At 36.7% G+C, this 13026-nt stretch overlaps 1 protein-coding gene across 1 annotated transcript; it reads right to left on the bottom strand.

The window, feature by feature from the left end:
* Positions 1–4938: 4938 nt before the first annotated feature.
* LOC140168192 (uncharacterized) lies at positions 4939–13026 on the bottom strand. The gene is made up of 5 exons (XM_072191520.1): positions 12917–13026; positions 11235–11445; positions 8502–8669; positions 7531–7684; positions 4939–5860 (listed from the first exon to the last, which is right to left on the bottom strand). Exons 2-5 carry the CDS (start codon positions 11437–11439, stop codon positions 5794–5796), a joined length of 594 nt encoding a protein of 197 aa, XP_072047621.1. The 5' UTR covers positions 11440–11445; positions 12917–13026; the 3' UTR covers positions 4939–5793.

Here is a 13026-nt window from a genome sequence, read left to right on the forward strand (position 1 = left end):
CAAGAAGATTCAATGTTGGATTGGGAAGAAACAGGGCTTTCCACTTATCTTATCACACATGTGACGCTATCATAGAAAGGATTCTACTGTTGAATAAATTCTATTAGTAGCTTATACCATTCAAGAAATTATGGTTCATAAAAGTTGCTGAAAACAGTGCCTCATTTCAAATGTTTAGTTTTAGTTTTGGTTTTGGTCACGTGGTTTCCTATTGTCCTGCCTAACCACTTGAATCATAAGATATCGAACTCATTGTTTCTACCTTTTGTTTAAAACCGAACATTTGTGTCAGTCAGTTTCGGTTTTGGTTTCAGTTTCTTATAAGTGGTGTGAATCGTAAAATTATTTGATTTGAAGTTACCTACTCTAAGTATACAAAAGAAATGTTTAAATTTCGCAGTGCAATATTCACGAGGAGAGAAATCGAGCATGGTAATCTACATTGAAAGACGTGGTTTACAAAACCGAATAAGCCTAGGCTAATTCACCTGTGAAAAAATATAGACAATCGAAATATTTGCATTCGACATTACAAAAGGGGCCACTATTGTAATTGTATAGGTGCTATAAACAAAATCGATTCATGTCCTTAATCCCATGTACCAGAATCGATGGAAGGCCATTATATGACCTCTAATAACCTAATGACTTTTACTGAAGCAATTTTTACTGCAAAAGTAGAAGATAGAGGGAGAAGAGATTGTGTGGTGTGTGTGTGTGGGGGGGTGGTGGTTGGAGGGCAAGGGGATATGGGCCGGGAGAGAGACACAGATGAGAGAGAGAGCATTGGAAGTGAAAGAGAAGGGGAGGAGAGCTCGAGATGAAGATATCGAATGTAGGGGAGGAGGAGGGAGGAAAGGGGTAATTTAGGGAAGAGGTGGTTATATAGGGAGGGGAGCCCCCTCTTAAAGAGGTATGGGTTGTGCTTCCCAGGGATAATAAACTAATTCATAATCAAATCATCTCCATGCATCGTTTATGTTTCATACAAACAAACAAATCCCCCACCCCGCCCCATCCTTCAATATACGCGCATGTATATGATTTCTAGGCCTAGAACTCGTGAGTGTAATATGCCACCTACCTTCGACAGAGAGCATCAACTGTCGTCCGCGGATAGATTTCCGATATCAATCATGATAATAATTATGTTAGCACAATAGGATATTGTATACTTCTGGTTATATACCCTATACTGTGTCCTCCCAGCATAATAGTGTTATGATTGCAGACCAGATCAGCTCTACTTTTTAATCCCTTGATTTTTGGTTTCTGAACAAAAGAGAAACCAAAACTAAAGATTTGAAATGAGGGAGTACCATACACTTCAAAAATCTTCGTATTCGCATCTGCACTTACCAACTGTTTTACCGTTGTCGGTCGCGTTAATATTCCACTTGATTTTGACGACTTGGTTGTGGCTCTCCTCTACAATGATGTAAAACGTTGTGTAAACGTTGTTTGTGGTGGCCACGGATCAACCACCTGGGCATTTCAAATCAGTATAAAAATATATTCTATATTTAGGGCAAATTACCTTTTATTATATTGGTTTGTACATGGCTATGCATGTAACTAAAGGCTACTTAAATGAAACTATTTCCACCCCAACACCACCACAACCAGTCAACCACCACTCCCCTCCACCTCTGGCCCCGTCGGTACGCCACTGGGTAATAGAGAGCCCGCAATGACTGGTTTAGAGAAGGACTGCATTTAGCATAGCATGATTTATTAATGGGAGTTTATGTGGTTCGATCTATAATATTTAACCATATTTTTAAGGATCTATGTGAAAAATAACGGACACGTACGCGAGTCAATTATGACGATTTGAAACAATGACTACTTATATTGTTTGTTTTTTATTTGCATTCATAGAGCAGTAAGTTACTTGACAAGACCGAGCCTTGAGGGAGACCAGATGTGACGGAATGAGCACCATTGATGACCATTCTCGACAATCTTCCCTCAAGGTAGTTGTGGAACTTGCCAGGAATACTGTCTAAACCACTTGCGTTGCCTTGATCCATTCATGGACTGATCCGGATATCCCCTGAACACAGTACTTCATAACATCTAGGAAGGACAATTCAATAGAACAAAGGTTATTCACATTATCTTGAATATGTGGGAGAGAATAAAGCTTGTATGTTGTTTTATCTCTGAAGATAAGAGTGTACACTAGCATCTCATCCCCATGCTTGGGAGGAGAAACCGTGTGAAGCTTCAAAAATGGGTGGGTTTATTCAAATGAGTATAACTTGGGTTTGCAGTAAGCAAATTCTTTCTAGATTTCGTACAACAGTGCCACAAACATGAGTTTACTTCATTTTGACTCACCCTGTAGGTCCGTTTTGGAGCGATTTGAACTGCTAACGCAGAGCCCAAAATCTATTCCTGAAGTCAACATGACATGTTTTTTCGAATTCATGTTTAACCCAAGCATGTTTTTCCTTTTTCACAAGATTGATAATACCACTGAACATTGGGACCAAATTTATCAACAATATCAACGATGGTAACCTTCCTTAATATTTACATAATTATTACAATGAATGACTGATTATTGAAAAAGGTCAATATTTTGAATGAATGTCTATAAGTTAATTAATTATTTCCCTCTTTTTGAAATAAGAGAATTAATGGAAACAGATAATTATGGAGACTTATGACTGATTATGGAAAGCAAATTAAATTTATAATTTACCTCTTCTTCATTATATTAGTGGCATTTAATTGATTTATGTATTGCAGTGAGTTAATCCAAACATTATTCAATGCAATCGTATCTTCGAGTTGCGCGCCGTCGGTGTAGCAGGGTAGCTTCGGCGACGAGAAAATGTGGTAGGGTATTCTAAAGTTTAGCCGATATGGGAATTGTGAAATTAATTGAAGTGTGATCAGAACCTATGTAGCCAGAGCCTTCTCTGAGATTACTTACAAGATCAGGAAATCTTTTCACGAAATTAATTGTCTGCTGTTTATATGAGGTAAATTAAAGTCAACAATTATTATCTTAGCTTATAATCTAAATAGTGAAAGAAAGAATAATTTAGCATTTAGGTGGAGTATTTCAGTTAAATACTGAAACTGGATAACTATGGTTCCAGTCACCCCACTTGCATGTTAACATGCTTAAAGGATAGTCACACTCACACGATTAAGCTATTACCAACAATGGAAAAAAAAGGAGATGTTAACGAAACGGCTCGTTAGACCGCCATTCTCATTATTTGGTGATATGATTTTTTTCTGTCGTAACTGAATTCATAACTGTTGTAGATATTAACATCTCATTAATATGTATGAGTTACGTCATCGCATTTGCCAATACACGATTCCACACAACACTTGAGTCTCTGATCTGCGTCTGAATTATTACTCAGATTTATCACCATTAGGAGCTGATAAACAATAACCTGCTTCAGATCGATGAAAGTAAACAGCTGGTTATGTATGTTAATCAGCAAAGAAAATGATGGAGTTATTTGAAAGGGTAGGTTTTCATATGCAATATGTAAATCCAGTTAATTGACTTTTCATTTTCAACTTAGCTATACAAGCCTACAACTCGACAAAAGTACACAGCGGGTTCACGTTAAGGCCTCGCGTAGGCATATTTCTGATCAGGTTTCATGGAAATCAAACAATCTTTACGCATTTGACATCAAATGACACATGATGACCTTTAAAATTTGTGCACTTGTATTTACTTTACTTTGTTGACCTCAGAAGACCTTAAAATGACCTTGATTTTTTTTAAAACTTAGTTTCCTTTCTCGTTGACATAGTTATATTGGCTTTCCTCCTTTGGTCAAAGGCTATTCTAACTGTGACCTGGGACATGACGGACTTTCTAAAATCCCACCATACTGCAGTTACTGTCCGTTTCCCTATACACAATACACAGTGCTCTTACCATTGACGCGTAACCTCTACAAATAGCGTATGTTAGAAGTATGGATAATTGCCTAGTTAACGTCGTTGTGTGAAAAATAACCGGCCAATATTAAAAGTACTCTTCTAAAATGCAAATGAGCCAAGTGTCCTCTCAAGGTATGCTCTGTGCTATTAGCATAGCAGTTGAAAATTTGGCGCCACACAATAAAATTAAAAATAATAATGTGGTATTCTAAAGTCAGAACGTCAATAGATGGCGCTGTTAAGTTATACTTTTAACACCAGGCGGTGATGGAAGCGATATCGCCAATTTTGAGGTCGCCATTGGATTAACACATAATCATGAAATCTTCACAAACATTTCTAAATTTGTTATGTGGTGTCAAAGCAAATTATCTTACTCTAAAACCGTCGGGGTACGACAATGTACCACACTGCAAGTATGTTAATATTCCAGTTGTTATTGCTAACCGTGTATTTTGAATGGGGCTGTCAGCCCTGTATCTTCGCCAGCCTCGTATGTCACGTGTTGCGCTTCCTACGCCGCCTGTTTAACACAGGGGATAGAGGAAGATCACGGTATTAATTTCATCACAACAAGTTGGCGCTGAGCTACAGATGCATGAAAGGTGATGCATTTAAAACTATATAGAGTCAGTATTAACTAAATATGAACACAGATGGCGCTATTGATCTTAAATGTTGTTTGCTTGTTTGTTTGCTTGTTTGATTGGTTGTTTACATAGGTTGGTTTGTACCTAAATAATGTTTTTTATGGAATTATTTTGGCCATCGTACACAGTGTCAACACCCTATTATTATAAATATTTTTTCCATACAGCTCCATACTCCGTTGGTGAGCGACGGGCGATTGGTATTTCACCGAACGCAAGAAAAGGAGTCCTATCTGATTGGCTAGAAATCGATCGCTAAAGCGGTACAAACTCAAAATGTACTCAATTCTATTGGAATCAATATTCTATTATCATGATTATTGACACAGATAAAGAAAGTTTACATATTATACATTGTGTTATATAGACCTGTGATTTAATTTTAAGCATCTGGATCTTAGGTGAATGGGCTAAATGTGTTCCTTTATATAATTGTAAATTCTCAAAATTAAATATATCACACTTTTTATTTACGATTTTAAAATCGTTACTTATAAAATGCAGTAAAATATATCCACATCAAACAGCAATGGCCGCTAATTAGTGTATTACATTTCAAGTTGAAAACAAATCGAATTTTCTTGTAATAGCAACATCATATGGGGTCTAGAGCATGCGCAATTCGTAATAATGCGTAGAATAGAAACTTGGTGGTATCTCATATGATAGTCGTATGGTGTAAATGGTATGCTTAGCCTGAGTCGCTCGGCCTATCTCGAACAAAATCGCCATGCGTAGCTATTGAAAAACGAGAGGATTCGCCGTACTATCACGGCAATTTTTGACACGAAGATATAGGGATGTTGACGCTGTGCCGTAATCAGTGACTCTCAGTAAAGTGTGCGGTCTTGTGGGTCTGCGTGGCAGCGCACTTGCTGATCGGCCTGGGGTTTATGTATTTAAACGAATATGCCCACACTATTTTAGAATGGGCTAAAACTATGACTATATTTAATAGCTTATTGTGCACATCCAATGCAGTCATTGCCGGGAGTCATTGTTCAGGCGTGCTAGGGCATGGTTTGCATCATCACATGATATAAATAAAATCTAAAATGGAAGTTAATCCGACCAAGGCGAAAAGTTCAAGAGGTCACTTAGTGTTACATTCATTACACTTGCTTAAAATATTAATCATAATTTTGATTAAGATTTCACGATTCAGATTACAACAGCTCTCTTCTGGAGAACAAGGCACATGAATCACTTGTTGTTTTCATTCAAAATATATGCTGAAAAAACGGAGCAGAGTACCATCGACACGTTTGTAAATAAACATATACCTGCAAAAAGACAAATAGAGAAAAATACAATTTGGTCTGCTAGATTATCTTCATCCCATAAAGGGACCGTAGCCCGATCAACAGCCTCATCCACCCGTTTTTGGTATCATAATTATAATAGATTATATTTTTATCATTACCATCTTGAAAACAGTATATTTGTGGTTACACTTTTATCGACATTTTACACGCCCGTTGGTAGGCAAGGAATGAAATCGAGACACTTCAGAGAGGGCGCTATAATGATATACACTTAAAACAAACTAAAAAAATAAATAAAATTATGCTCTTCTCTTTTTCTATGTTTGATTGACTGTTCAATTTCTTCATGGTATGCTGACACCCATAAGTAGATGAGTAAACGCCTGCAAATTGTTCAAAACAAAACATCAGATTCATTTTGAATAAGGATTCCATGTACCGTATAAGAGAACATGATTTTAAGGATCTCAATTTCCTGAACATTCACAAAAGGGCAGAACAACTCAGGTTGAACCATGTGTTTGATATTTTTAATGAGGTTGGCCTAGACTATCTTGGGTCAAATTTTACCAGATTTTCAAATGTGCACCAATATAATACCAGAAACAGTTTTGTGAAAAATCATACATAGGGGAAATTGCGAGAGTATTCGAAACACGCTTCAACGAACATAAGACCGAAGCTGAAAAAGCCTTAAGTAAGACAAGCTCACAGAGAAAGGCCTCTGTCATAGGAGAGGTAAATAAAGCTGCCATAACGGACTACGTAGCGGAGGAAAACCATGTCATAGGTTGTGAGGACGCAATAATCATCTTGATCCGGCAAAGGGGCTAACACTTTCATCAGAGACGAGGGCAAACACTTCCTACCCCACATTTATGACCAATTACTCCACTCCAAAACGCCACTAACGTCGGGTTACAACAGGAAACAGACGAGGAGTGGGAGAGTTGATCAGGCAATTTGAGAAAGTACTACGATGCAGTACGAAATGTCATTGAGGTATGTTTAACATCTTTTTACCGAAATACTTTTGGGTTTTTATACAAGACATTTTGCAAATTATGAATTATGGACAATCTTGATGAATTTCTTTACGAACCACAACTTGGCAACTTGAGGGCAGATGACATCCCTTCCTCACGGTGAGTTTGGGGCCTCCAAATTTTGTCCTGGACCAGGTCCCACAAAAAGGTAAATCCGGCCCTGGCTCCAAGGCTGAGTTCAGGTCAGGTAAGGTCAGCATTTGGTCTTCAAAGTACTTGTTTTTGGACTACTTGGCAAACAATATTCCAATGGGAACAAAATTGCAAAATCGCCCGGTTGGCCGTGGCTTCCACATGTGACAACTTTACTGAAAACAAAAATGGGCAGTTTTAATGCTGAAATGCCTATATTCACCTGGATTGTCTCAATCGAATAAGGGGAAGATGACTACAATATTTCTTTTCATAATACTGAAAAAAGTTCATACCCCTTTAGCCTGTTCAAAACAATAGCCCCTACCTTTTCATCTGCTAAAAATTTGCAAATCTTCTCCAGATGGTCAACCAATGTATTTCTCAACTGATAATATTTTCTGGCATTCGCTGCGACTGCTAGTATCATTAGTCATGTCCCCCCTTTATAAGAATGAAAAAGGGTTGGTGTATTTTATTTATATATAATTATGTATACCTCAAGCTTACCGAAATGAGTCAATGAGGGCATCATTCTGGTAGACCTTTCCGATACCATCTTCCCATACCTTTCCGTTATTCTCACCGAATGCACTAGAAGTGAATGTCACCCGATTAATATTGGGATTCCTTCCAAAATAATAGAGATATTCCTGCTTAGTATCTGAAAAAAGGGAAAAGAAAAAAAGACATGATGCCATAAGCACACAGATTGTTAGAATATTGTGACTATGCTACAATATGACTATCATACGTCATTCAAAGGTCTGTAGCACCTTACTGACCCCAAATATATGAACGGAGCAGTGAGCATCCCATAGACCCCGGCTAATGTCAATATATGTGCACGTGTCATCATCGTGTTAATGTTGTTTGTGGAAGAAGAGATAGTTTCTCAGACCGGAAATTGCCCCTTTAGGACCTTTTGTCCCCAAACCTGTGAACACCCATAGATACTGATAAATGCACATATACCGGTGATATGCAAGTACCGTCACTGTCCTATCCTACGGATGCATTTTAAGATGAAAATTTTGAACCATATGTCACATATGTGACCAATGACCCCAAATCCACGGCAAAATGTTAGTCAATACGGAAGCCACTGCGTCTGTTGCAACCGAAATATGCTCGCAGGACGTCAGACCATACGGTGACCTTTATGCCTCTTTGAATTTCCATCAAATTAGTGGTAGCATTTACTAGTCGGACTAGATGAATAGGGCCTATTTTACTTAGTTACCAGAATATACTCAGCTCAGATCATGATCACTATCTCACATGGAGCAAGAAAGACGAACCGCGAAAGTCCAGTGACCGAGTGAATTTTCGTAGTTAATCTTTCTTGAGCGAGAGTATAGTTGGTATAAACTGAGAAAAAATAGGTCCTATTCGTCGGACTAGCATTTACTAAAAGGAGCTAAAAGTCGCCGCGAAATATTATTTCAAAGTTTGAGGTATTAAGTAATTCAAATATTTACCTTTTTTACCGAATACAGGTGCTTGTCCATAATTCACATTTATGCAATCGTCAGCGTATAACTCTTCAACAATGGCCGAATAATCCGCACCGCTTTCGATCAATTCCGAGACTCTCGCACCAATTGCATTGATCTCGACTCCAAGGGAAACACTGCCTTTATTCGGTGCTGAAACGACAAGGCAAGAGTTTATTCACAATATTTAAGGTTACGAAATATCATGATTTTCATCAATGCCCCTGCTTTTTCTTGTAACTATATGAAGTACATAAACCTCCAATTATAAAATATCTCTACCTACAAAGTGCTTTGAAACCGTCTTAATATATCATTTAAGCTATAGAAATTTTTCGTTTACAGTATCTGAATTAATAAATCTTTTGTTATACCATCTCCATTACTGTGCTTAGCCATGCACGCTAAAATAATCTCTTCCACAATGGATGCTAACCAATTTAATAATAAATATGTAGCTTATATCATATTTTGTTTGGAAAAGAGATCTCAAAGACTACAGGTCATCATAGTTCAGGTTATAGGTGACTTGGTTAAGAATACATTTAGGCACCCATTTTGAACATTATTATGTTTTCAGAATCTTGCTTCCTATACCTCTCCACACAGTTTAAAACGTCAAAAAAAATAGCATATTGGATGCATTTCGAATCCAATTTTAGCGCCACCTGGATCCCAATCCCCCGTGATTTTTAAAATCGCTGATTTTGCCGCCAATTTTAACGTATTGTAAATTGACCGATCGTATGTGATCAAGAGATAACACAAACGCACTGTATGAGACTATTCATTCATGAACTCGATTTTGTTTATTTTGCTGTCAAACCGGGAGAATTTGATTTTCTACGGACGCGGAAAGAGATGTTTAATTTCATGATTCTAGGCTTGAAAGTCAACAATGTGGGGTACTAAATGCATGTTTCAGCTGCTTAGAAATGAAGAAATTAATGTGGTTTGTTGAAATATCTTTGGAAAGTACAAAAACTAGTAAAACCGGTGCTAAACCACTACGTAAAAGCTGCAGAATTCGGCAATCTCGCACAATCGGACATCAAAATTATCAAATTTTCTGACCAAACCAGAGGATTTATACCTGCCAAATGCCAATTATCACTTTTTGAACTAATTTGAGACTCTGCAAGGTGTGAATGATGTTAGCACAGACAAGGTAGGGTTTTAGATAAGCTTATGAAATCGGCAAATATAGTCCACCCAACTGCACTGTTGCCTTGGCTCTTGCACTGGCTGCAGGCTTGCACTCTGATTTTGTAGCTTAAGTTACGCTTACTTTATCAGTTTATTGCCTATCAAATATCATTATAAACACTTTATTACTTCATATTTTTAACCCTCATAATTCAATTATATCATTTCGCAACTTACGAACGACTCGGAACGAGTACGTAACTTCATGAGACATAGGGATTTTTTACCCCTCTAGTGTTGGTAGGCAATCTCTGGGAAGTGCAGATTAGTAAATAATTTTAGTGAAATGTATTTTACAATACATTCTAAAGTTACGATGGATTTTGAGACTTACGAAGCGCTACGAATCGTCATAAATTTTGGTGAAATGAATCCCCATTAATTTAAATGTTACGGAAACTTATGGAATTCCGGAAGTAGGGCTGGCCAAAAAAAGTCCGGAAGTAGGCCGGAAAAAAAATTCATGTAAGATCAGTCGATTTTGACCTCCCCCACAAAAAAAAAAAAAATCACGAAAAATTAAAAAAAAAAAAAATCGAATTTCGTCTTTTAATTTAAGATTCTGAAAACATAATAATGATAAAATTGGATGGTTTATTTCACCCAATGCAAAATTTATTGGTCTCGCTATGAGTTTTAAAATATTGGACTCGACTACGTCTCGTCCAATATTTTAAAACTCATAGCTCGACCAATAAATTTGTGCATTGGGTTCAAACCATCCAATTTTATATCAACATATGATAGCATAAATGAGGGTCCAATTTTGATATTTTGTCAAGTTTTTGGGTATTAAAATGGTATTATGATAGATATAATGACGTTGAATAAGTTCATCAGGTTTGTTGCTTAAATAAACGAAAAGACATTTTAGCTTGTCAAAACCAAGTGAATGTTTACTCACTACAACATTTCGTCCTTCACATCGGAGGACTTCATCAGGTATGACTGATATTTTAATAATATTTTAATTATATAAACTGATTGGTTTTGACAAGCTATTAATTCTTTTTGTTTAGATATAATGACATTTCTTGGGATGTAAATGGTGAGTATACTTTAAATTGATTAGCTAAAATGGATTGGACAAACACCTATGGCTTAATAAGGTTGCAGAGAAATAATGTCGCAAGTTAAAAATACAAAATATTGCTTAACATCGAAAAAAGAAGCATTTGAACCAATTATTTTTTGATGATAGGTGTGAAGCACTAAAAATCACGGAGTACATGAAGTCATAAAAGAAATCAGAACCACTTATTCCTATTTTACATATCAATATTATTTCTCTAATGTGTTAGCAACACGTACCCAAAATTTTAGCGAAATCCAGTGAGAAGATTAAAAGCTTTCTTTTGTGTAAGGGAGTCTGAGGGTGAAATTACTTTTAGGAGTATGAGTGCATGCGTGTTGGTAAAATGTTGTTTTTTATAAGCCTTTGTTGTTATTTATGTGGCAATTCCGTTTTTACTGCGAGTGCATAGTAATAAACCATTTATCTATCTAAGTTACCTGTTAATTTTGAACACGACATTTTGCCATTTTCATTTTGCTCGTGTTCTTCACAATGCTTAGTGCAGCCTATATGGGTTAGTGTGTCCCAAACCTCAACACATTCATTACAGAGAGTGACACAGTCCACCGATTCTGAGTTTGCAAAGTTGCAAAACATGGTGAAAATACCAGCAATTAAGACGACTAGGTTCATCCTCTTCATTTTGACCTGTAATCGTACATGTAATACGATGTGATGAATGTGACATTCATGGAATAAATGGATTATTTTAACACAGCCCCTTTAATGTTACTTGTTGTGAATTCTCGTATAAGTACAAAAATACATAAATATAACAGGCCTATGTAACAGTTGTGAAAGGTAAACTCATCCAGGCTGTATCAACAGTATTGTTATCCAGCAGATTCTCTATGTACAAGACCTCGGAGAGGGGTTGTTCGGAACATTTGTACAGGTATCTATCATACAGACTTTTGGATGCTGACATTATCATTACCTACTTTTTGCTGCTTTTACAATCCATCAGTATACCAAGTTTTCACAAAAGAGCACCAAAATACACCCTATTTAAATTACAGGCAGTACAGGATACGCGACAAGTTCCCTACGGGGCTGATAAAACTACACGGCTGTCAGCTCTTTAGCAGTTAAGACAATTGGAAATTATGGTTCACTAAATTAATATGAACATTTTTAAGTTACTGAAAAAGCCATACACTTCAAAAATCTTATTTTTTTTAAATCGCGTCTACACTTACCAACTGTTTTAGTGAAAGGTAAACTCATCCAGGCTGTATCAACAGTATTGTTATCTGACAGATTCTTTATGTACAAGACCTCGGAAAGGGATTGTTCGAAACATTTTGTACAGGTATCTATCATACAGACTTTTGGATGCTGACATTCTCATTACCTACTTTTTGCTGCTTTTGCAATCCATCAGTATACCAAGTTTTCACAAAAGAGCACCAAAAATACACCCTATTTAAATTACAGGCAGTACAGGATACGCGACAAGTGCCATACGGGGCTGATAAAACTACACGGCTGTCAGCCCTTTAGCAGTTAAAGCAATTGGAAATTATGGTTCACTATACTAAATTAATATGAACATAAGTTGCTGAAAAAAGCGATACACTTCACAAATCTTTTTTTTTAAATCGCGTCTACACTTACCAACTGTTTTAGTGAAAGGTAAACTCATCCAGGCTGTATCAACAGTATTGTTATCTGACAGATTCTTTATGTACAAGAGCTCGGAGAGGGGTTGTTCGAAACATTTTGTACGGGAGTCTATCACACAGACTTTTAGATGCCGACTACTTTCTGTTGTTTTTGCAACCCATCAATATACCAAGTTTTCACAAAAAAGCACCAAAATATACCCTATTTGAATTGCAGGCAGAACAGGATACGCGACAAGTGCCATACGGGGCTGACAAAACTACAAGGCTGACAGCCCTTTAGCAGTAAAAAAAAATTGAAAAACAACATACGTACAGTAGGGTACTTTGTCGAACCCCAACGGTTATCTTATCAGTTATGTGATGATATCAAAGAAATTATTCCTCTGGCAAACATGGCAAATAAAGTCAGTATCGAATAACATTAAATATGAATATTTTAAAGATGCTGAAAAAAAGCGATCTTAATTTTTTTTAATCGCGTCTACACTTACCAACTGTTTTACTATTATCGGTCGCGTTAATATTCTACTTGATTTTGACAACTTGGTTGTGGCTTTTCTATACAATGAATTGATGTAAAACGTTATGTAAACGTTGTATG

The sequence above is a fragment of the Amphiura filiformis genome, chromosome 13 (assembly GCF_039555335.1).
Source record: "Amphiura filiformis chromosome 13, Afil_fr2py, whole genome shotgun sequence".
NCBI classification, from domain to species: Eukaryota; Metazoa; Echinodermata; class Ophiuroidea; order Amphilepidida; family Amphiuridae; genus Amphiura; species Amphiura filiformis.

Coding starts and splice junctions, on each gene's coding strand:
- LOC140168192 (XM_072191520.1), bottom strand. CDS start 11,439: ATGAAGAGGATGAACCTAGTCGTCTTAATTGCTGGTATTTTCACCATG. Junction 8,670..11,234: donor GTCGTGTTCAAAATTAACAG/GTAACTTAGATA, acceptor TTGTCGTTTCAG/CACCGAATAAAGGCAGTGTT. Junction 5,861..7,530: donor GCCCTCATTGACTCATTTCG/GTAAGCTTGAGG, acceptor GTCTTTTTGCAG/GTATATGTTTATTTACAAAC.